Genomic DNA, 22,845 nt, shown 5'->3' on the forward strand with positions numbered 1-22,845 from the left:
AGGGCACGTCACTGGAAAGCTCTTTGTAGTATTTCCACCTGGGCTGCATTCTAGGCTTCAGAGCATATGAGACTATCAGAACCTGTTAAATGCAACATCACCTTATCATTGGTTGTTTACTCTTCCCGAGAATAAGGAGATCACTCAAACATCTCCCTCTGTGAGCTGGTCTAAGCATGATGTTCTTCAGTTTAGAGATAGGTTTTCACAGCTGCTGCAAAGGCATAAATGTTGATGAAAATGGGTTTCTCTTTGCAAATTTGCTTCATGGCAAATTTACCAGATATGCATTGACCTGTAATCAGAGGTATACAGTATACAGAGGACCTCACCTGAATTTTATTCAAGCGAAAGCCATTCGACTTCATCTGCCTAGTTATTTTTTATTATTAATGTGGGCAGAAATGGCAGTCATGAATCTTGCCTGCCCTTCTGTCAAAACTGCAAAACATGGAAGATGTGCAAAATGTGTTTTCCAGACATTGATGCAAGAAAGTATTATGAAGTAGAAGAAAAACAAAAAGCCACAGGGATAAACATCAGAAATTCGCTTAAATGACTTTGGTCCCGTATAATTGCTTTTCTGTCAGCAGGATTATTAACAATTTCGGACATCTGAAAATTAAATTAACAGCCTGAAAAATATTTTACAGAATGAGATAGAGCATGATCCATGAAACATAATGACCCCACTGAAACTCGGGCAAGCCGGTGCAGCTACTCACTTAGGCACAGTAGACGACTAGTAAATCATCACCCAGCAAATTGGACAGAGCAAATTAGCTTACCGAATTCCAAAGCCTTAGCTACCAGAAAGAGGATATGGCACTAATTAGAACGAAGGAACTCAACGCATACTATTATCAGCAAAGAAAGAGAAAGCAGCACTGGAGCTTTGAACTGCCTCCAAGGAAGCTCCCAAGTCTGGGTTACAGGGCTGCATTACGTCTGTAAGTGTATAAAGCCAATGGTCCACCTTGACCAGTGTGATGTGGGAGAAATTGCACACTTTCTAGCATGTTCACCTAGTGAAGTATAACCCTTCTCACCAAAGTCGGTTACTATTTGTTCAGAATAGGTATACCGGGACTGAAATGTATGCAGATACTCATACACAGATGAAACATAAAAACATTTTAAATCGTGTACCCTTTAAGTGAAGATTCTACTTCATGAACTTTTTTTTTCCTCTACAGTATTCCGATTTTTCTTTCAAAAGTGTATTTTTTGTTTTGTGTAAAATAAATATTTGGACTCGGTTTATCACTGGAGATTAATCCGAAATCATATTTTCTAGCCTTAATTAGCATTCATTTGCTTAATTGTCATCCTCAGCCCCATGATTTTCGTTTTCCAGTAACTCGAACAATGCTATCTTCTGCTGTTTGCACTTTCATTTAAATTTCTATTAAGGTTTATGAACAGTAATAAGGTCCTGTTTGAATATTCATTAGCTTTTGAATTGTGAGCTTTGAAAAGGTGCTTTCTTTTACCTTAATGAAACTGGCACAGCATGGGACTGATCAGTTGTGACATTTGATGTGAGGCACCCAGTGAATTTTCTCGTTGTTTATTGACACATCTTGTCCAAACAGCTCCCTCGCAAGTCAGTGGGGTCATGAAGGAGCGAGTGCTGCAGAGGAGTGTGGAGCTTTCCTGGCAGGAACCAGAGCATCCCAATGGAGTCATCACGGAGTATGAGATCAAGTATTATGAGAAAGTAAGTGCGAGAGAGCCGTGGTGACAACAGTGCGAGGCCTGCCGCCGTCCAACTGCACTGCCTGCCAGTGCTGGTCATCCCACTACTATCCGCAGCTACTTCAGATCTGTACTTCCGATTAATAACCATTTCCGCCGTCTCTGGTTTACAGCGACGGCGACCAAGATCTCTATTTGTTAACTTTCTGTGTCACGCAAGAGAGACTGTGTACTTAAAGTGGATTTTTCAGTTTTTTTTTAATTATTCGATAAAGAATGCTTTAATGGTACAGACGCAATCCAGTACATTTTGAAAAGTGTCCCTTTCAGTTGATTTGTGTGCTTGATGACATTTTAGGGCTCTCATAGATATCAAATTCTGTTGTAGCAGCTGATGATGTTGTATGCAACATGTATTTAATGTCCTCCATCACTAAGATTGTGATACTGTTATTCCATTCCTTAGATTGTCTAGCATACAGACTGAGTTATTATGTCACATGCCTGTCCTACAGAAAGTTTAAAACTCATGTGCTGCTCCTTTCTCTACTCTCTGTAGAATGACCAAGTATTAATAAGAATCTGTCCATAGGAATCTATTCACCCATATCTTATTTAGAAAGGATAAGCTGTCAACCTTACTTACAAACACCTATGTGAGTTTTACCACACAGAAACACATCCCTCGAAATTTAAAATGCAGAACTTACCACTAGTAAACAGTATGACTTTAATTGTAATACATGATACTATATCCATTTAACGGAGTTAGCTGAATGCTCCAATACATCTAACTACTTCACTATTTAGACGTGACCATAAAATAAATCCTAACATTTTGGCAAAATCTGGGAATGATCGTCTTCATTGAAATGTGTACAATTCAAGGCAGTGGCACCCTGCACCAGGTAAGGAAAACCAAGGACACTTTAAAGTATGGCACATGTCAATGTTCACAATAAACTAATGGGCTTACCATTTTCATTCGGATTTGGTTTTTCTTGGGCCCAGCTGCATTTTTACGCCTCAGATTTGTAACAGAAAGCACATTTCTTGTCCCATCAAATGTGCTTGAAGGGGATCATTGTTTTTAATGCTGCTTTCGTTATATCTGTTACACCGTAATCCCTAATAGTTATGGTCCTCGCAGAAATTGGCAGATTTTAAAGTCAATAAAGCACATTTTACAGTACAATGTGGCAGAGTTTCTCACCGGGAATCTGCAATCTTTTGCAAATCTTAACTCTGAAATAAGCGCATTCAAATTGCTGGGGTTTATTTGCATGAAAGAAACAGAATATATTTTCAGCCAGTAGTGTGTAAAATAGGCAGTTATTGGAATGCAGCACTGGAGTGGCAAACCTGTGCCCTGTGTGTGCTGAGTGAAAGCATAGGACCTGAGCATGGCTGCTCACTGAGTGTGAATCTCTCCAGCTCTGCTCAGATATACTTCAACTGTCTATAATTACATATGTAATATCCATGATCATCTTTATAAGTGATTATGCGCATGGCTAACATGAATCTCAATAAAGTTAGTCCAATTTTATTTTCAGTTTTAGAAGAAAAGGTAAATAATTCAAGGTGATATTTTCAGATTTTAGTAAATAATTTTAACAGTGGTACTTACAAAAGTCATAAACTATCCAAAAATATATATTTAAAGACATATAGCTTTTCAACTCATCTTCATAAATAGCTTAAGAAATCATATCAAATGAAAATTCAACTGTTACTCTTTTTAAAATATTGTTTTCAAGAGTTTTTATGTGCTTGAATTTTCACATTTAATTAATTCTTAAACTTATCCCATAAATGTATGAAAAATGTCATATATATAAATATAATGTGCTTAACATGAGATTTCAAAAGCTAAAAAAGTTATATAAGCTATTGTTTTAATGAACTTTGCAAGCCTTGCTGTTTATACTTTAAAAGTGAGTAAATAAAGTTAAATAAGATGTCAAACAACAACCGTAATTTACGTTTACTCTCACAGTGAAGTTTATTATTTTCTTTTCTTTTTTAAAAATTTTATTTATTTTATGTATATGAGTACACTGGAAGAGGGCATCGGATCCCATAACAGATGCTTATCAGCTACCATGTTGTTCCTGGGAATTGAACTCAGGACCTCAGGACGAAGGGTCATTGCTCTTACCCGCTGAGCCATTTCTCTTGCCCCCACATTGAAGTTTATAATTTAAAAATTGTGCTAAGTTCTATTCTGCAGATGTAGTTCTCTTCATTTTTATTGAGAGTAACTGATGTGTCACAACTATGGTTGTAGTATTTAGCTGAATTTCTTGATTTCATAGGTTGCTTGATTTTTTTTTAATACATAAATTTTGTCAACAAAATATCACTCAGAAAAATGTTTGAAAGAGCCAGATTGCTATATGAAATCCCGTACTAAGCCAGAGGTTTCCCGGATCTACCTGCATTTTAGTTAATAGAGAAATGCTGCCAAAAAGTTGTGGCCATTATGCCCTGTCACAACACAGCAAAATATTTTATCTCAGAAAGAGTGTTCCGGTGTTCTAGAAGGTTCTGTGTAGCCTAGGTTTAAAAAAAAAAAAAAAGCGGTGTAGTGACCAGAATCAACTGCCAAATAAAATTTCCCTGTAAATATCATTGCAGGATCAAAGAGAAAGGACATACTCAACACTGAAAACCAAGTCCACCTCCGCCTCCATTAATAATCTGAAACCGGGAACAGTGTATGTTTTTCAGATCCGGGCGTTCACTGCTGCTGGGTATGGAAATTACAGCCCCAGGCTTGATGTTGCCACACTTGAGGAAGCTTCAGGTAAAATGTTTGAAGGTAATTACCACCCTTGGTTCAGATTCTTCCCTTTATGAATGGTTCTAGGCTTTTCCCCTTTGGGTTTCGTTTTCCCTTTTGTATTGAGGGTGATGATTTCGCATCAAGAATAGTTTTTATATCTAAAAGTGAATATACATGAACCTACTGGTTTCCCTTATAAATTCCACTCGTCAAAATAAATATTAAATGTCTTTATTCAACAAGGTTCAAACTTTATGATATCAGTCTTTTAAATATATAGTGTATTTATTTATTAAAAATAAAATAGGAAATACATGTGGGTGTCACTCAGTTTGTGTGTTGGCATAAGGCCTTGTTGTAACTTGAATTATGTGTATCAAATAGATACCTCAAAAGATGATTTGATAGATAATACCATTCATGATTTTGAGCTCATCAAAGCTCTGTGCTTCCAGCAATGGTTTCCAACATCGAGGGTTTGGAAAGATCTCAAAAACTCATGTCTGTTTTATTTGGACTTTCTCTTTTAAACATTTGTTATGCATTATTTCATTTATACAAGAGAATATGAGGTTTACATGAAATATAAATGAATTATCTTGGAACCCAGCACTCATCCTGAAAATAGAACATGATCACTGAGATTTCAGCCTTTTTATCAATTGCTCCTATTTCACAATGACGGTGTTATATGTCATATATAAAGAGTTATAGTGTAAGACGTAAGTTTCTTCTCAGACTGTACTCAGGGAGCGGTGAGAACAGCTGCTGGTCATTCGTCAGCTGGCCTGAGACCTTGGTGTATTTCCACATTTGGGAGTTTTGTCATTCTAGCATTCCTCTAAGATTTTAAGCAAAAGTGAATAAAACCATGATATGACTTTCTCCCTTTATATTTCAAAAAGTTTTAAAGTAACAAAGCTTTGATCAGAATTATTTTGATCTGAGAAAAAAATAAAACTTTTAAATGGTAGAATAAATTGATAAATATGCTTTGTGAAAATTGAGCCTTGGTAAATTTGCTAACCATAATATCTTCTTTAAAATATTATTATATTTTAAAATAAATAGCAAGAAGGGTATATTAAATGAATATGAATGATAGATCCTTTGTAGCAAATGTACATGTAAAAGTATCAATTGAGAAAACTTGCCATAATGTGAGACAATGTGTTGAATGCCATTTAGTTTTATCAGTTTCACTTATTATGGAATATATAATAGCAAAATTAAGAATATCTGCATTCACTAGCTCCCAAACATCTATTAAAGCAATTGAAGTAGATATTTTAGCATTGAAACAAAAAAGTCACTTAGAATTGAAGTGTACTGCCATAATTTTTAACTGACATCTTCCTAATATCACCTTATGCTTTCTAATGTCTAATTAGATACTTTCAAGTTCTGCTATGTCTTCTTTAGCTTTGAAAGCTTTGAAAATGAGTTTATATCCTTTCCTGATTTTGTGAATTTAGACAAAGTCTTTATTTATTGAATTAGGATATTCATTATTGTAATTTTCACTGTTTAAAAGGAAGTAACTAAGACTTCAAAAGTAAGGTGAAGTGTCAGAAACTGAGTATCCATGTGAAATTAATGTTAAGATTATATTTTGTATTAGAAACCCTCTGGTAATTTTTATTATCATGATATCCTCTTCCATTAAGATGGAAAATTGAAGAGAGAATTTGCCTTGTCAGTGACCACTGTACTGTTTGTTGCATAGAAATCACTCAATGAATAAGAAATGACCAGATCACATCTACACAGGCTAGGTTATCAGGATAACTCAGTGCTCTGAGATAGGTGTTAGAAATCTCTCCTTAGCACAGTGTACCACTGTACCATGACAGTGCTCCATAGGGGCCACTGCAATGCAGATTTGTGACATCAGGATGCCCTAGTGTTCCTTAACAAGACACTTTTAGCTCTCATGATGCCCCATACGCAAAAATGACACATCGTAACATGACAAAACCACATCGCAACATCACAAGGCTCTAGCGCAACAACCCAACACTGAACTACGATATGGCAGGGCTGCAATGCTGTAGCACAATGCTGAATTGTAGTGCCACAGTGTTGGTTTGTGACATCACAATGCTGCAATTAGTCCACACGATATTTCTGCTTTGCCTTGATAATGCTGAATGGTGGCATCACAGTTGAGAATTCTAACATCGTAAGGCTGCATTCTGACAGCACTGTGGTCCATTTTACCATCACAAGGCTGGATTATAGCCTCCCAGCGCTGCAGGTGACATACAAGGCTTTATCATGCCATTCTAATACTGAACTGTGCCATTACAATTCTGAATTGTAACCACAAAGTCCGTTGTATTGTAACATCATAATGCTAGCGTATAATCTCATAATTGTGATGAATTATCATCATCATAATCATCATCGTGATGATTTCTGATATCACGGTGTCCCACTGTGCTATTGTAATGACACATTGAGACATCACGAGGATCTGTTATGCCATCAAATTGTTTGACTGTGACATCACAAAGTGCCACTGTGATGTCAGCATGCTACTTTGTGGTCCTTCATTATATCCTCACAGTTGTGAATTATGATGACACAATGCTGCACTGATCCATCAGAATGCAGCATTGTGACATCACAATAATAATGGGAAAGGTCTGCATGAAGGGTTACTGAGAGGAGAGTGGGGCTGATTTGGGGATATAGCATGAATAAATAAACATTTAAAATAATAATATAATAAAATAAAATGCTATGCTGGGGCCTGAGCGATGGTTTAGCCACTAAAGGACCCTGCATCCAAGTTTAACCAGTTGGGTGTGAGTCCTGGAATCCACGTGAAGAAAGAAAGAGAAAAGTAGCTCCAGCCAGTTGTCTTCTTACCTGTACTGTACACAATTAAATAAATGCAATTCTTTAATGTTAAAAAAGAAAGAAAGAAATCTTTCCTTGGTGTATCCATGTATGAATCCAGATGCACTGCTCCTTCCCTAAGTGCTGGGAAAGTAGGATCCACATTAAATTTATACATACAAAACAGTGTGGTTAATGCATAGTTTGAAGTTTCTAAAGGTCTCATTATTTAGCCAAGCTATTCTCAGCAATTTCTTTTTCTCAGAAGCACTTTTACTCTTTTATTGAGGAACCCTCAAAAGGTTGTGTTTATGTTAAAGCATTCCATATTAAATTCACCTCCTTTAGCCATTAGTGTGATGTCATTAGGTCACTGAGTTTCTGAAAAACTTGATATTGCATTTGTAAGCAAATGAAAGTATAAATAAACAACAATATATTCATATTAAGGGAAAAATGATGCTGGCCTTTCTGATTTCCTGGAAAGCTCTCCAAGACTCCCAGGGATGCCTAGTCTAGTCCCTTTGAGGGCTGCTGACTCAGCATGTTGCTTCTCTAAGAATTAAGTACACACCTACACATGATATATTATGTCCCTAATCTAAGCTTAGTGAACCAAGCGTGCCAAGTTTATGAATTCTGGCCATATGGTTAACTCTAGAAGAAGTCACAATGCACTATTACTGCTCAAGAAATGGTGATGTGCTATATTCAGACTCAGGACAGAAGGGAAGATTCTCCCTTGGAAGAGGTCACTTAGACATTATTCACACTGAAATTAGCAGGCTATCCCATTGTGCTTGCATCCCCAGTTTCCCTTCTATTTAGTCAAATTACGTCTTTTGCAGTTGTCAGAAGATGGTCTTTTGATTATGGCCTCAATAGTTCTATCTGAAGTGGTCTACCCTTGATATAGATGAAAATATTAATAAAACAGGTCAGCTATTGAAAGACTAAGGTTCAACACTGAGTAACTGTATGTAAATAAATATTCATCCATGTTGATTGGCTGTTCAGCTGAGCTCAGTGTTTCCGTTGGAGCGCTGCCTGAAAAGCAAAGGGAAGAACTGAGCCTGAGACAAGCAGAGAATTGACCTCTGGGGATCGCTGAACACAACGCATTTCTACACTTGGGTGTATAATTGTTTCCTTTCCAGTGAGAATTATTTCGCTCTGTATCTTCTCTGTCTATGTAAAAAAAAAAAAAAAAAAAAAAAAAAAAAAACCTAAATATACAAACAAGCAAATAGATAAATAAGAAGAAATGCGACTGAACTAAAAACTTGTGCTTTCTTAGTATTAGACTGTAACTCAGCTGTTAGAATGTAAAGGTGATTCACTAAATAAATAATCTTTCCTTTGTTTAGTTCTCTCTGGAGGCAGATCACCAGGAGACAAATTAGGAGAGTGTTGAATACACACATTCAGAAACTGTATGACTGGGTATCTCTATAGTTTTCCTGTATAATATAGGACCTCTCTCTTTAGGAAAGTAAAGTTCTCAAATGGAGACCACATGGGTAATACAGACAAAATCTGTTTAGTTGTTGGCACAACTGGCTGAGGCAAGGCAGTTAGTTCTGCATATATAATATTTTCTTCCCTAGAGACCCAGTCCCTTGCTACCAACAAGAAAGAGTAATGTTTTCCATCATGCCTTGTATGAAAGATTATAGTTGTTGACAATTGTAAAAGTAGGCAAATTATATTGATTTGAGTTTGCGTGTTACACATTTGTAATTGGGTAATTTTTTAGATGTAAATTTTCATTGTATATTGTCTCCAGTAATTGTATCTATCTATCTATCATCTATCTTGGTAATGGAAATGCAAGCTATAAATAAGACATAACAATTGTTACAGAGCTGGAAGTGATAAGCTCTTGTTTCTTGTAACATCCTGAGTCACAAGCTGCTTTAGGGGAGATGACTCATGGATTTAACTGTATGGAGACTATAGAGACCAGCTGAACTTTTGTTAATGATCTTGGGAGCATGATTAGTATGTATAGGAAAGACTACAATTCAATAACTCTAAGATATTTTTAACTAGTTGGAAAATTTTACTTATCATAAATATATTAATGCCTGTCTAATCTTGCTACTTCCTTAAAATCTATACATAACCATTTGTGTACATTTATATTGTTACTTAAAATGAATTTGTTAGAAATTCAAAAGAAAGTAAATGATCTGAATTGTTTCCTATTCAGCCTTTCATGTTACTCCTAGCAGTGAGTGGGTCTGAGTCTCTGTCTTCTGTTTGTAGCGACAGCAGTCTCCAGCGAACAGAATCCTGTCATCATAATTGCTGTGGTGGCTGTAGCAGGGACCATCATCTTGGTGTTCATGGTGTTTGGCTTCATCATTGGAAGAAGGTAAAGCACAGATTCTCCTAGGATTTGGCATAAAATATGTTGATTTCCCAAAGTGCAGACCATTCGTTCTATTAGAATGTCATTAGCCAATGTGAGCACTGATTTTCTGATATAAATATTAAAGGTCAGTCCATTGCTTTTAGTTTCCCCCCAAATCGACGTGCATTATGAATTTGATCACTGCTTTCAGTATAAAATGAATAATTGCTACAACTAATGTTAGGTGAATATATATTGGTTACCTTCAGTTATTTCATAATAAATACAGAAGAAACATAGGGAAAGATTTGCTCTTTTAATTTTGTTTTATCAACTTTTGTGAAAACCACTTAAGATTTGTAGTCTTTTCCACTAAAACTATAAAAATGAATATTAATTGATAAATCTGATACAATAAAACTTCCCTGTTGTCTGGTTTTGCACATAGACTCCATTTTCTGTGAATATTTTGATCATATAGGTTGCCATGTTATCATCAAGTAGTTCAAACCTGTGGGTATAATGTATTTGTGTTTATTTATACCTCTAGCTAGCATGTTCTGATGTTGTCATCTAGTCCATGAGACAAGATCAGCCTGTAAACTTTCCACAAATCTACTTTTGTCCCTCCAGGCACTGTGGTTATAGCAAGGCTGACCAAGAAGGGGATGAAGAGCTCTACTTTCATTGTAAGTGTTTGGCTTTTTCTTTCTTTCAGTATACCCAGATTCGAACAGAATAATGATTGTTCCTATTGGCATGAATGGATCCCTAATGCATCACGCTTGAAATTCTGCAATGAGCTCAAAAATATAACAGTTACATTACTTTAGCATATTCAACTGCTTTCATATCACAGATTTTGCCTTTTGCAAACCCTGCTCCTGCCTGGGTGTTCTCGCTACAGTAGCGTGCTGCTAATTGCAGCACTTTCCTCTTTTCTAGAAAGGGGTGTCATTGTAAGTTACGATAGGCCCGTTCTCCCACCCAGTGAGTGATGCTCACAAGAATCACTTCGCACAGGAAACCAGTATGAATTACTACAGAGAGATGTGTCATGGGAAATAAATAGTATAATGTTAGTCTCCAATCCTCTGATGCTTTCCTAGGAATGTGAGCTGCCTGGTTCTTAAAAACTCATGTTAGAAATCAATTCTAAAGGAGGCCTATCAATCCAAAGAAAATAGGAGTGCATCTGCATTATTTTTCTTGCAAAATGAATGGCAAGTGAAAATAAGGTTTTGATAATAAATGTTGATACTTTTACAGATGGAATAAAATCCTCAGAAGCAAATTATTTCAGTTCTGTAATTAATGAAATTCAAAACCAATCTCATTATTCCTAGTTTTAAACCATAAAAATATAAAATCTGGGTATAACTATTATTTTTATTTGCTATATCTTCTGCATAAAGTTCCTAAAATGATATAATAACTAATTATTACCTAATTGGCCACATTATTCTTATAGTACCTAAGAATGATTATAATGCCCCTATTCTAAAATGTTGAGTGTCTAAATGGCATTCAGGAATGTCAAATCATTTTAGAGTATCCTCATAACTTAAAGACAGCACGCATACTGAAGGTGTGGGTCAAATTAAAAATATTCTGCTCTGAATCTTAACTCCTTTGCATCTGTCAAAGCAGAGGTCATTTTAACTTCTGCTTTTTAAAAGAGTTGGTGTTTTGTAACAATGATCCAAACTGAACAGGAAGCTCTGTAGAATCTTAGCAAGGAGGGCATTCTCACAATTATACAAGTCAAAGGAGAGATGACTTTATCATGAGTCTTAGGCTTCAAGTAGTCTGTTATTGAACCATTCCTACACTCTGGGAGGTCCCAAGCCTTTCTCTATATAATTTTATGTATATTCCCTTTAAGTTGACATCCAGATCATATACAGTTCAAAGCTTACATGCTTTGAGTCTCCCTGCCTCTACATAATTCTGTTCCTCAGTCAGGACCTTTGACTAATTTGCCAGTGAGTTCCCTATAAAAAGCATCTTTGATGAGAATCCCATAGCCAGTTTATAGGTAGAAGAGAAGGACAGCTCAGATGTTTTTGCCTCCTTTGTGACAGAAAACAAACAAACAAAATAATACTTCCCAAAATGAGGAAGAAACCACTGGAATCTGAGTGCCTAAGACTGTATTTGCATTGAAAACCATCTACAGAATAAAAATGTAAGAGCTGGATAGGTTTCCTGGCATCATTCGTCATTGCCAGAGATGGATAACTTACGGGTGTACTGGCTTAATATCACCACCATCAATATGTCACTTTCCTGTCCTTTAAGGGATTTATATAAGACCTTCTCAAATAATCAAATATACTCTTGTTCATTGGCTTTTACCTTGTAGCGTGATGCAGAATTTAGACGGAAAGACAGCTTAAGCAAAATTCATGCTATATGTTTAAGTGTCATCCTTCAGTTTTAATATTTTGCAACCATTCACATTTTTTTTTCATGATTTACATCGAGTTTTTAATTAGAACCATTCAGAATGGGTGTTTTACGTGTTTATGTAGACAGGATGAACTTGCTGTAGATGAGCAGCTTCCATCTCTTTGGCAAAAATATCTGTGGTGGTTTTGAAACACTTAATATTTATGAGAAATGTAAATGAGGTATGAAAACACATCCACACACAAACACGTGCACGCGCACGCACACACACACACACACACACACACACATACACACACACACACACACACACTTATTTTCTTATGTTGGACAAAGCAATGGTCTGAAATTATGTCAATATTTCCTTTGATTTGAAGCATAAGACTTTTAAATGAATAAGTACTGAAATACTGAAATAATACTGAAAAAGTAAAGTGTGCTTGATTACTCGGTCCTATGTTTGACCCACTCCTTTTAAATAGCTGTCATTCAGTGTGAACCATACACTGGATCCCACTTTACTGCTTTATCTAAAAGACCTAGCTATTTACATGACATGCTGGTGTCCTTTTATTCCCTCAGCACATTGGAGATGCAGAGAAACCAGACTTGATTTTTTACAGGGATTTGGAAGCCCTGAGTTTAACAGAATGCCCAGTCATTTGTAGCAGGTGCCCTGGGCTCCCAAGAGCCCCCAGTATCACATTTTAAGATATAAATACAATGGAGGAGCTTAGGGAAGCAGTCACAATTTGCATTTTGTTTCCTCCTACCGTTTCTTCTAACAATGTCTTAGAATCCAAGCTGGGTAGTATTTCATGTTTTTATGCCAAAACAGCTTTGGCCTGTCAAAATGTTTTATGACAGCTTGAATAAAGAACCATCAGAGACCCGTTTGAGATGCAGAAGGCTACTTCCAATCTAGCTTCCTTATCGAAAACAAAAGGAAATCAAAAAAAAAAATGACAGAAAGAGAGAGTAAAAAGGGAGAAGATGGCTCTTTCTCCAACTGCCTGACAACCTAGGAGGTTAACCTATTGTTTTCTTCCCTTCTTTCTCTTCCCCTCTTTCCTGTACTCCTTTTTTCTCTTCCTATCCCCTCTCTCTCTCTTCCCTTCTTGTGTTTTTTTTTCATGTTCAGCTTTAGTAACAAATGAGCATCTGTCAGTTTTATAAACCGCAACAATAACTGTTTAAGACAATCAATTTTGGATAAACAATCAACTACAGCAGAATAAATCAAGATTTTTAAGTCCCATTTTCCTTTATACATTCTGCTTATTTTGTTGTTCTATGTTTATTTTTTAAACTCTGATCTTGATTGAATGTGACTCCATAAGCACAGTTAGGCCGCAGTGTAAATAGATAAAGACATTGTTCTGAGAGCAGTACGGTTTCATGGAAAGATTGTTTGGTGGCTTTGTTAAAAATAATAAAGAATTTTTAAGGATATAGTGTAATTTTCTTCATTGCATTCATATAACCAAATATGCCTACCTATCTTTGTCTTGAACCAAATGAGTAGATTTGGAATACTTTATTGTAATTGAATTTGATATCAAGTTGACTGAGCATTTATCTGTTACCTGCATGCTTCTGGGTGCACTGAAAGATTTTAACTTTTAAAATGATACGATGTTGTTTCAATTTTGACTACCTTTTGTGAGGCATACTGGCTACCTCCTCCTATTAGCTAAGATCTTCCAAAGCCTTATAATGAAAAGTTTATATAAACCATTTCTCTTTCGAATCACTGTCATACTTGGTAACAGATCCCAGGAATATTGTAAATTTTCTAACTTGCTCTGCACTTTGTATATCCAGCCCCTATTACCCTCAAGGTGAATATAAAACTATGTCTTTTGAATATTTCTCTTTGATTTTGTGATAGCAGTCCCTCATATCTTGTACTAATTTTATGTATATGTCAACAGTGGTTGGTCTTTAAAAATAAATCAAAGAATAAGTAAGATGTCTAAATGTTTTTAATATTGCTGTCAGTGTAGTGGTCTACCTGTAAACGAAATGTCTTATTTCCCTGGTGTATTAATTTGACGGATTGACTGGCTGATAAATTTATCAATGTGTCTACAAGTCCATTCCAACCCTCGGTATGGCTTGAAGTAAGCTGTGACGGCTCTGAGTTTAATCAAAACCTCCAATCCGATAGGTACAGGCACGTCAGAAATTTCGGTGGATGTCTTTTGTTGATTTACCGGAAAAGCAATTCAGTTAGTAACCTATGAGTTGGATCCTATGCTACCTAGAGAAGCTTGCAGATAATACCTAGACGTCAGCAGACTGGACTAGTCTGTTAGAACTGCTGTGAATGAGGTGATGTGGAAGCAAGGTCACTGTTCCAAGGAGCGCTCTGCATAATGACATTCCTGGGCTGGCTGCACAATAAGTGCTTTGCTTCATCACAGTCATGCTTTCTTACATCATTACAGTTAAATTTCCAGGCACCAAAACCTACATTGACCCTGAAACCTATGAGGACCCAAATAGAGCTGTCCATCAATTCGCCAAGGAGCTAGATGCCTCCTGTATTAAAATTGAGCGTGTGATTGGTGCAGGTAAGGCTGTTGTAGCTTCCTTATTCAGCTGTTCTATTTAGCCAAGATCGAAAGTCATATATCATAATGACAGCCAAATAATTATACTTCAAGTATAGAACTCTTGCATTTACCTGAACTATTGGAAGCAATGAGGCTGTATTTGTTTATGAAATCTTAAAGAAAAGAAACAGAAAGGGAACTTGTAGTACAGAGGCTGAATATATATGATTGTGATTTCAACTGTGGTCTTAAGATGCTGTGTCATTAGCTAACTCACAGTCACCTTTTGATGTTTTTCAAGAATAGCCTAGAATTTTAAACATCAGAATTTTCTTGAATCTTGATATAATATACATTCCTATCTTTAAAACTCCTTTTTTCTCTTTTATCTGTAACAATTAACCATTGACTATATACATTTATGTAGAAATGTGTATATACGTTAATTATATGGAATAATATAAATTTAATTTTTCAGCCAAACGGCTTATACCTAGGAAGTATAAAGCATAATAATTCCATATTTTAATAATCTTTAATACATAATGTTCCTTATACTGTAAAAGCAATAACAATTGTTATAATTTGGTAATGTGCCTAATGCTTTAGTGAGTAGATATTTTGAATCTAAAGGCTGACTCAGAAAGCGTGTTTGTTAATCCAACTGAAAAGTCTATGTAACAGACAGTTTAGCAAGGCTTAACTTCTATGAATAAACAAAACTGTGTCTTCAATTTTAATTTTTTTGCCCTTCATTTCATAAGCTGTTTCATGGCATATAAAAAAATAAAAATCTCCCATCAATTTGGATGTATCTGTTTTCATTTAGGAAAAAAAACACATTATTGCTTAAAACTTATTTTATAAATATTTTATTTCATTTTCTTTGAAAACATGAACCATTTCAGCAATTAAAACATGCCTGCTTGTTCTTTTACTTCAGGAGAATTTGGAGAAGTTTGCAGTGGTCGTTTGAAACTTCCAGGGAAAAGAGATGTTGCAGTGGCCATAAAAACCCTGAAAGTTGGTTACACAGAAAAACAAAGGAGGGACTTTTTATGCGAAGCAAGCGTCATGGGGCAGTTTGACCACCCAAATGTCGTCCATTTGGAAGGGGTTGTCACAAGAGGTAGTCACTGGTGATATGCTTCAGTTATTACATGCTGGAAATTAGTAGCATTGCTTATGCAATTAAAATCAAATTCTGGATGCATTACATTTCTAACTGATTTTTACTGGTGTGTAACTAACAAAAAAAAAAGCAATTATTTTGCTGCTACTTGAGAATATCATCAAGGAAAACACAGGATTAGATTTGAAGAATGAATCCCATGGCTAATATGACTGAATAATGTCTGTATTTATCTTCAGACGCTGTAAGAGTCTTGTAGCTCCCCTACATCGTATATAAAGTTTCACTGTTGTTGTTGCTGCTATTGTTACTCACAAAGTACAGATGCAAAGGGCAGGGAGCAGCCATGGAGCGGAGTGCTGTAACTACCTTCTGCAGCCTTGCATGTCGCCCAGTCTTAGTCCTGTGATTAGAAAGTGTCATTTCTGACCCCCCTCCCCCAGCATCTCCCAAGATTACCAAGAGGATTCAGAGTGAAAGAATGAGAAATTCTCAAGTGTAGGGCATAGCTTGTAGGAAATAGCGTTTTCTCCTTTTTTTTTTTATTTTATCATTAGGGAAGCCCGTCATGATCGTGATAGAGTTCATGGAAAATGGAGCCCTGGACGCATTTCTCAGGGTGAGTTCGCACCTCCTCCTCCTCCCATGGCACCTGGACTGGGCCTGAGAGGGGCTCAAGTGTGTGAACTGTCTTGAAGTGTGACATAGTAAACTGTAGGAAGTCAGGAAATGATCTTTGAAAACAACCACAATTTTAGACTGGGTTAACTGAGAATATTTAAGAAATTGTCTTATTAATATCATTTCTTGAAGTATTAAAGATATACCAAAGCTGTGTGATTTAAATGTCTATTGCAGGGCAGCAAAATATTCTTAATGAATGGCATATGATGCTTTGATAAATCCTTAATTATTAGCAAGCACAATTTTACTATAGGAAGCTTGTCTGTTCAAAATATGAACAAGTTAAGAATTTTCCCAGTGGCGTATCTGTATCCTTTAACAACTGAATGGTGACCTGCTTGGTTTTGAAGGTCTCTCACACAGTTGTAGAGGGTTAATGTAAGTCCTGTGGCAATACAAGAAAAGGGATAAAAGAAACTAAGACCGGCCACTGTTAATCACTTGCTGTCTTTAATTTTTCAACATTCTAAATCAAAAGTAGTTGACCCCTTTCCTTTTTTGCTAAGCAGAGAATAAATAATACATATGTAATCCTTGCTCTATGCATTCTTACGTACATGTTTTGGCATAAAGGAGATATGCTTCAAAGTTTATTTCTGGAAATTCTATTTCCTAGTCATTGTTGGAATTTTAGCATGTACATAAGTGGATTTTTAAAATGGCCAGTTATTTTCGGTTATCATGAAAATAACAAATATATGTAATATTTGTGTATATAGGTATTACCACAGATCTATTATATTGACTATCAACTAAAGCAACAAGTGCTATTTTTCCCACTAATTATTTACATCTACATTACACAGCGCATTAATTGACACGTCCTATTATGCAATGGTAAATTGCAAGGGCGCATACATTTTTTTTCTGGTGACTTTTGTTCCCTTTATAGTCTCATTAACAGGACTTTCTTTTGTCTTCCCACAGAAACATGATGGGCAGTTTACAGTCATTCAGTTGGTGGGCATGCTGAGAGGCATTGCCGCTGGGATGCGATACTTGGCTGATATGGGATACGTTCACAGGGACCTTGCAGCGCGCAACATCCTTGTCAACAGCAATCTTGTTTGTAAAGTGTCAGATTTTGGCCTGTCCCGGGTTATAGAGGATGATCCTGAAGCCGTCTACACAACCACTGTAAGAAAACCCCTATTAGTATGCTTCTTATCCTTGAGCTATGCCAAGCATGCCAGAAGGACTTAAGGTAAAATGAAGCACCAAGAGATATGCACATTGACCTCAGATTTTCCCTTCATTTGAGGAAATTGGTGTTGATTATTGCAGTCTACACATAATACCAGAAAGGAAGGGAGAAGAATAATAATGTTACATCTTACCCTAGTGTTTCACTGTCTGGATTTATACTATGTAAATATTATTCTGTTAAGTACAATACCTACTTACTGGCGTATTATCACAGAAGTAAATATAATGGTGTTTAAATAGAGACACCAAAAGACTAGGGATGCTAACTCAAGACTTTTATATTAGTGAAAAGGGATGGCATGTGAACGTTGACTTAAATGGCACAGTTTTTCACTCCAGTTTACTGGCAATGTGGTCCGATTTGTCATTATCTATTCATTAGACTTTCGCCCTGACACATACAAGGTCCATTAAGTACAGTTGCCTTAGAAATGAACACATAATGAGTGCCTAATAGAAAGATTGGTAACTTTGAATACAGAGAAGTTCAAGGTTCACAAACCTGATGCTGCTGGGCTGCCAACCCATGGCGAAACATTTAACATAGCTGATGGCGTGCCCATGAATGATGTATAAGCTACTGTGCAGACTTAAAATGTCAACGTCTTTTTTTTTCTATATATATACCAGGGTGGAAAAATTCCAGTAAGGTGGACTGCACCTGAAGCCATTCAATACCGGAAATTCACCTCGGCCAGTGATGTGTGGAGCTATGGGATTGTCATGTGGGAAGTAATGTCTTATGGAGAACGACCTTATTGGGACATGTCGAATCAAGATGTAGGTATACACACAAGACTTACGTGTTTCACACCCACTTCTCATGTAACAACGTCAATGGATCATTAAGGACACATTGTTTTAGGTTTATAAAAATATAGTTTCCTAGCCTCCCATCATTATCAATGCCAATGATGTTAATAATTATCATGAATAGGAGGGTTATTTTTTAACTTAAAATGATTACTTTCTTCTTTTCATTTTAATTGTATTGACACAATAGAATGCTGAAACTGGTATTTTGTCCTTATTTTTTTCATTTTTATTGCACATTTTCTTTACTTACATTTCAAGTATTATCCTCTTTCCAGGTTTCCCCCCAAAACTCCCTATCCCATCACCCCTCCCCCTGCTTCTATGAGGGTGTTCTCCAGCCCACCTACTCCCACCTCCCTTCAAAGGAATTCCCCAACACTAGGGCATTGAGCCTTGCCAGGACCAAGGGCCTCTTCTCTCATTGATGTCCTACAAGGCCATCGTATAGGGAACCCCTTAGAGAGTTGGGTAAAAGCAATGTAGCAGAGCAAGATGGTCTTCGCTGCCATTTAGAAGAATACCAGTAGTAAATAAAGTAGATCTGTAGTTCTCAAGTTGATATAGACGTAGGCGAGGACAGGAATCAGCTGCAGCTAAAATTCAAGTATTTTCATTAGATCAATATCATTGTTTATAATTTAGAGTTAGCTAACAAGTTCCTGTGGCTTTTAAAGGCATGTTCTGTACACGGAATGCTTTGTGATGCTTTGGCTCTCCGCATTAATTGAGAGGCATATGCTAGAAGGGGGAGATTTCTAATCATTTAGGGATTTTGGTATTTTTGAGTTGAGCAATATACCTTTGCCTTTTTTTTTTTTGCTTTGTTTTTACTGTTTTAAAGACAAAAAAAAATCTAAATGATGCTTCCTTTTGGCAGAGGCAGAGTTTGCTAATATTTGACAGGTTTCAATGTCAAAGATTTCATGGACTGTCAAAATGTGGCAAACAAATCCTTGGGGTAGAGAAAGGGAATATTTACATCCCCAGATACTCCATAGAGTTTCATCTCTTCTGACACCTTTCCTCTCATACTAGTTTCAAACCTAAAAGGATTGACAGCAATGTGAGATGACTTAAACTCAAAGTTTGCTTAACTTCTAAACATAACAGAAATGGTTGAGGAGGAAAAAAAAAAAAACCTTACACTTTTAAGTTTGGAAATTACCTTGTTTTTTGTTTGTGTGTTTGTTTATTTTTTTCTTTTAAAACAAACATCACAAAGAACTGTTATGACAAAAACAGCATTATATTGATCAAATAGCATTATATCTGGAATGGGGTTTGTTCTGACTTCAGTGTTTAGCACCAACCTTTTAGTATTTTTATCCTGGAGGTGTGAATTCAATTTGGGCATGGGTTTTTTGTTGTATAAAAGGCTGCCTGTATGGTGAATGTACAAAGAGAAATTTTTATTAATTTTTCTATTGAAGCAGATTTTGTTTTACAGTTAAGCATTAATATATAATTTAGGGAATTATGCTTCATTTTCAAGGTTGAAATGGAGATAAAATTAATTTTTTTCAAGAGAAAAGGTTCTCTTCTGGAGTCTGGCCAGAGGTTATAGCCAGTGGGTAGATCTGTGGATTCCCCAATGCATTAGAAGCTTCGCTGTTTACAGGAACATATTGCCTTTCCGGAGATGGTTGCTCTAATCAGATTTTTTCATATGTGCCAGCGCCCTAACATTGAGTTATATCCACAACCTTCTGGATAGATTTATTAAGTGAACTGATTCATTTGCATTGTTTAAAGTTAGCAGCTAGGCATTTGTGAGGCATTTTAGAAAGGCCTCAAATTTCAAATGCATTTGATTCTGAAGGACTTTTCATAATATACAATGAAAACGTGATGTAAATTTATGGTTTTGTTCCTATGCAAATCTTCAAAACTTTAGTCCGAATGTGGTATTTGATAAAGTGTCTACAGTCAATATAAGGAAATATAGAAAGGGTAGGTGGCAATGGGACAGTAGAACTGAGAGTTGTCTGGTGCTTTGACTTCATTCTGGACAGAAGAATACTAGAATACGGGGCAAGAAAATAGGTATATGCATAGCCATATATATTCAAATAACTTATCACCTCATAAGCATTTGAATAGGCATTTTTATTTTCATATACCTATAACTTTCTATAGTTTCACCTGCAAATGAAGCAGTGTTATAGGTAATATGAAATTAATATGGTAAGCTTTTTCAATACATTTCTATCTTTCGTTTTCCAGGAAATAGTGTGGATAGTTACCTGTTTTATTTAATGTCCTTAAAATCTTGTTGTATGTTGGGCAGTGGTGGCACATGCCTGTCTTGAAAAAAGATTCTTTCTGTAGCAATCAAATAATTCCAGTTCAAAGCCATATTAATTACATTGTAGAAATATGATAAATATTTATAGTACTTGTTAGTTGTATCTTCAATTGTTAGTTGTTTTTATGGTATGTTAACAACAAAAACAAACTACAGAATGTTGAACATCAGTTTCCAACAGGGTACAAGTACATTGACCAGTTTATCACTAAAGAATAGAACTTGACTTGTGCCAAGATGCTCTAAATGGAAAAACATTGCCACTGGTCGATGTCAACAGTGTCTGTGGCAACTTCTGGGTCCAAACTGGGTCTCATGCTAGGATGTATTGAAGATTTGTACTCAGGTATCAATGCTGTGAATGTGTAGCCCATTAATCTTTAAGCAGTCAGAAGAATTTTGTTTCCTACTGAGGTCAGTAGTTTTTGTCAGTAGGCTGCATAAATTTCTGGAAGGCAATGGGATGCCTACAAAAGTTTGCTAACTCTTTCCTTCCTGTAAGGTATTAGTAGTACTTGCTTCATTGGCCCAAAGTTCTAAACTTATATGGTATTCTAAGCTCAAGAATACTAAAAGACATACTGAAAGCTTGGAGCCATCTTGAAGAATACATTGTCAGAAATATCATTAAAAAAATAACTATTTTAAATGAAGATTATGAACAAAAGGAAAAATAAATAATTTTTCCTACAGGCAACCTAAAGCAGTATAGACAGGGAAGCCAGTTAGGTGGTAGAGGAAATGCTAAGAACTGAGCAAATGCTGTAGATAGTGAGTTGAAATTTTGTCAAATTAGAAAAAACATTTTATGTGTTCAGTATCAGCAAACCTTGGGTATGAGGAGAGTTACTCTTCCCAATGGGGAGAATAACTTCCCATATATTTATTGTGTGGTCATTTTAATTTGCATACATTTACATTTATGTTTTTTATTTAAGTTTCACAGGTTAAGCCACTGTTTAAATCACTTAGCCTAGATATTCAAAAGTGCAACCACTTTTCTCTAACGTGTTTTACATGCAACACTTGAATCCAAGAACAATGTTGTTATTTGAATGTAAAATAAGTTTTTGTTATAACCAAGTGGTTAGTTGCACTTAATGCTTTTGCAGAGGACCTGGGTTCAATTCCAAGAAAGTCTTACAACTGTGAATATCTTCAGTTCCAGGAGATCCAATACCTTCTTTTCATCTCTGTAGGTATTAGGCACACACCACGCTACTCATACAAACATGTAGGCAAAAAACCCATACACATAAAACTAAAAAATAAATAAAAATTTTGAAAATATGATTCCATATGTATATGTACAAATATTTGTAATACATATACATATATGCGATCTTTATAAAGTTATCATTTATGTATATTTGTCCATGGGATAAATAGCATGAAAAAGATGTATTTCAGGGGAATGTTTTCAGTGATATATGCTTACCATTTGGGGTCCACCAATGCTCATATAACTTCTATTAATGCTCATAATGTTTCCTCCTTTATTGTTCAGAAATAAACAGTACTTGTAGAAACTTGGTGAAGACTTAAGGCCATACCTGTATTCTATGAGATATAGAGTGATTGTTTCAAGACCATGTTTTTCAGGACATAAAACCATGAAAAATTGGTAACTAGTTACCTATACATACAAAAGAGAGCTCAAGACCATTCTCAGATGTCTGGCCAGGATAATGCTAAGTTACATTGGATAAAACAGAAAAAGATTGAAGGCAATAAGATACATTCAATTTTAAACATATAGATTGTGATATGGCCATGAAACCTATGAGATTTGTAGTAAAGTAATCCAATACAAACACCTGTACAGTTTGAGACGATTTGGCACTAGGGTTTTATAGTTAACACTTTTTAAATATTGCTATAATTGCATTTATTTACCTTCTCACATTATACTGTATGCATACAGGTTTCTCTTAAGGTACAAAGAGAAACCTTTGTTTTTTGTATGTATCATCAATTGTTCTCCTAAAGAGTTAGTGCTAGTTGTCTGATTTGTGTCATCCTCTGTCTTACATATGTTTTCATGTG

General features: G+C 35.8%; 1 protein-coding gene across 1 annotated transcript in view; it reads left to right on the forward strand.

Moving 5' to 3' along the window:
• Positions 1-22,845, forward strand: part of LOC127680224 (ephrin type-A receptor 7) — a 91,318-nt gene that overhangs the window by 66,443 nt on the left and 2,030 nt on the right. The window contains exons 4-12 of the mRNA XM_052175777.1: positions 1,596-1,720; positions 4,339-4,507; positions 9,599-9,707; positions 10,320-10,375; positions 14,549-14,674; positions 15,600-15,785; positions 16,346-16,407; positions 17,400-17,609; positions 18,309-18,458. Coding sequence (XP_052031737.1) covers positions 1,596-1,720; positions 4,339-4,507; positions 9,599-9,707; positions 10,320-10,375; positions 14,549-14,674; positions 15,600-15,785; positions 16,346-16,407; positions 17,400-17,609; positions 18,309-18,458 — 1,193 coding nt within the window. The remainder of the gene's footprint in view (positions 1-1,595; positions 1,721-4,338; positions 4,508-9,598; positions 9,708-10,319; positions 10,376-14,548; positions 14,675-15,599; positions 15,786-16,345; positions 16,408-17,399; positions 17,610-18,308; positions 18,459-22,845) is intronic.

Source organism: Apodemus sylvaticus, chromosome 3 (genome assembly GCF_947179515.1).
Source record: "Apodemus sylvaticus chromosome 3, mApoSyl1.1, whole genome shotgun sequence".
NCBI classification, from domain to species: domain Eukaryota; kingdom Metazoa; phylum Chordata; class Mammalia; order Rodentia; family Muridae; genus Apodemus; species Apodemus sylvaticus.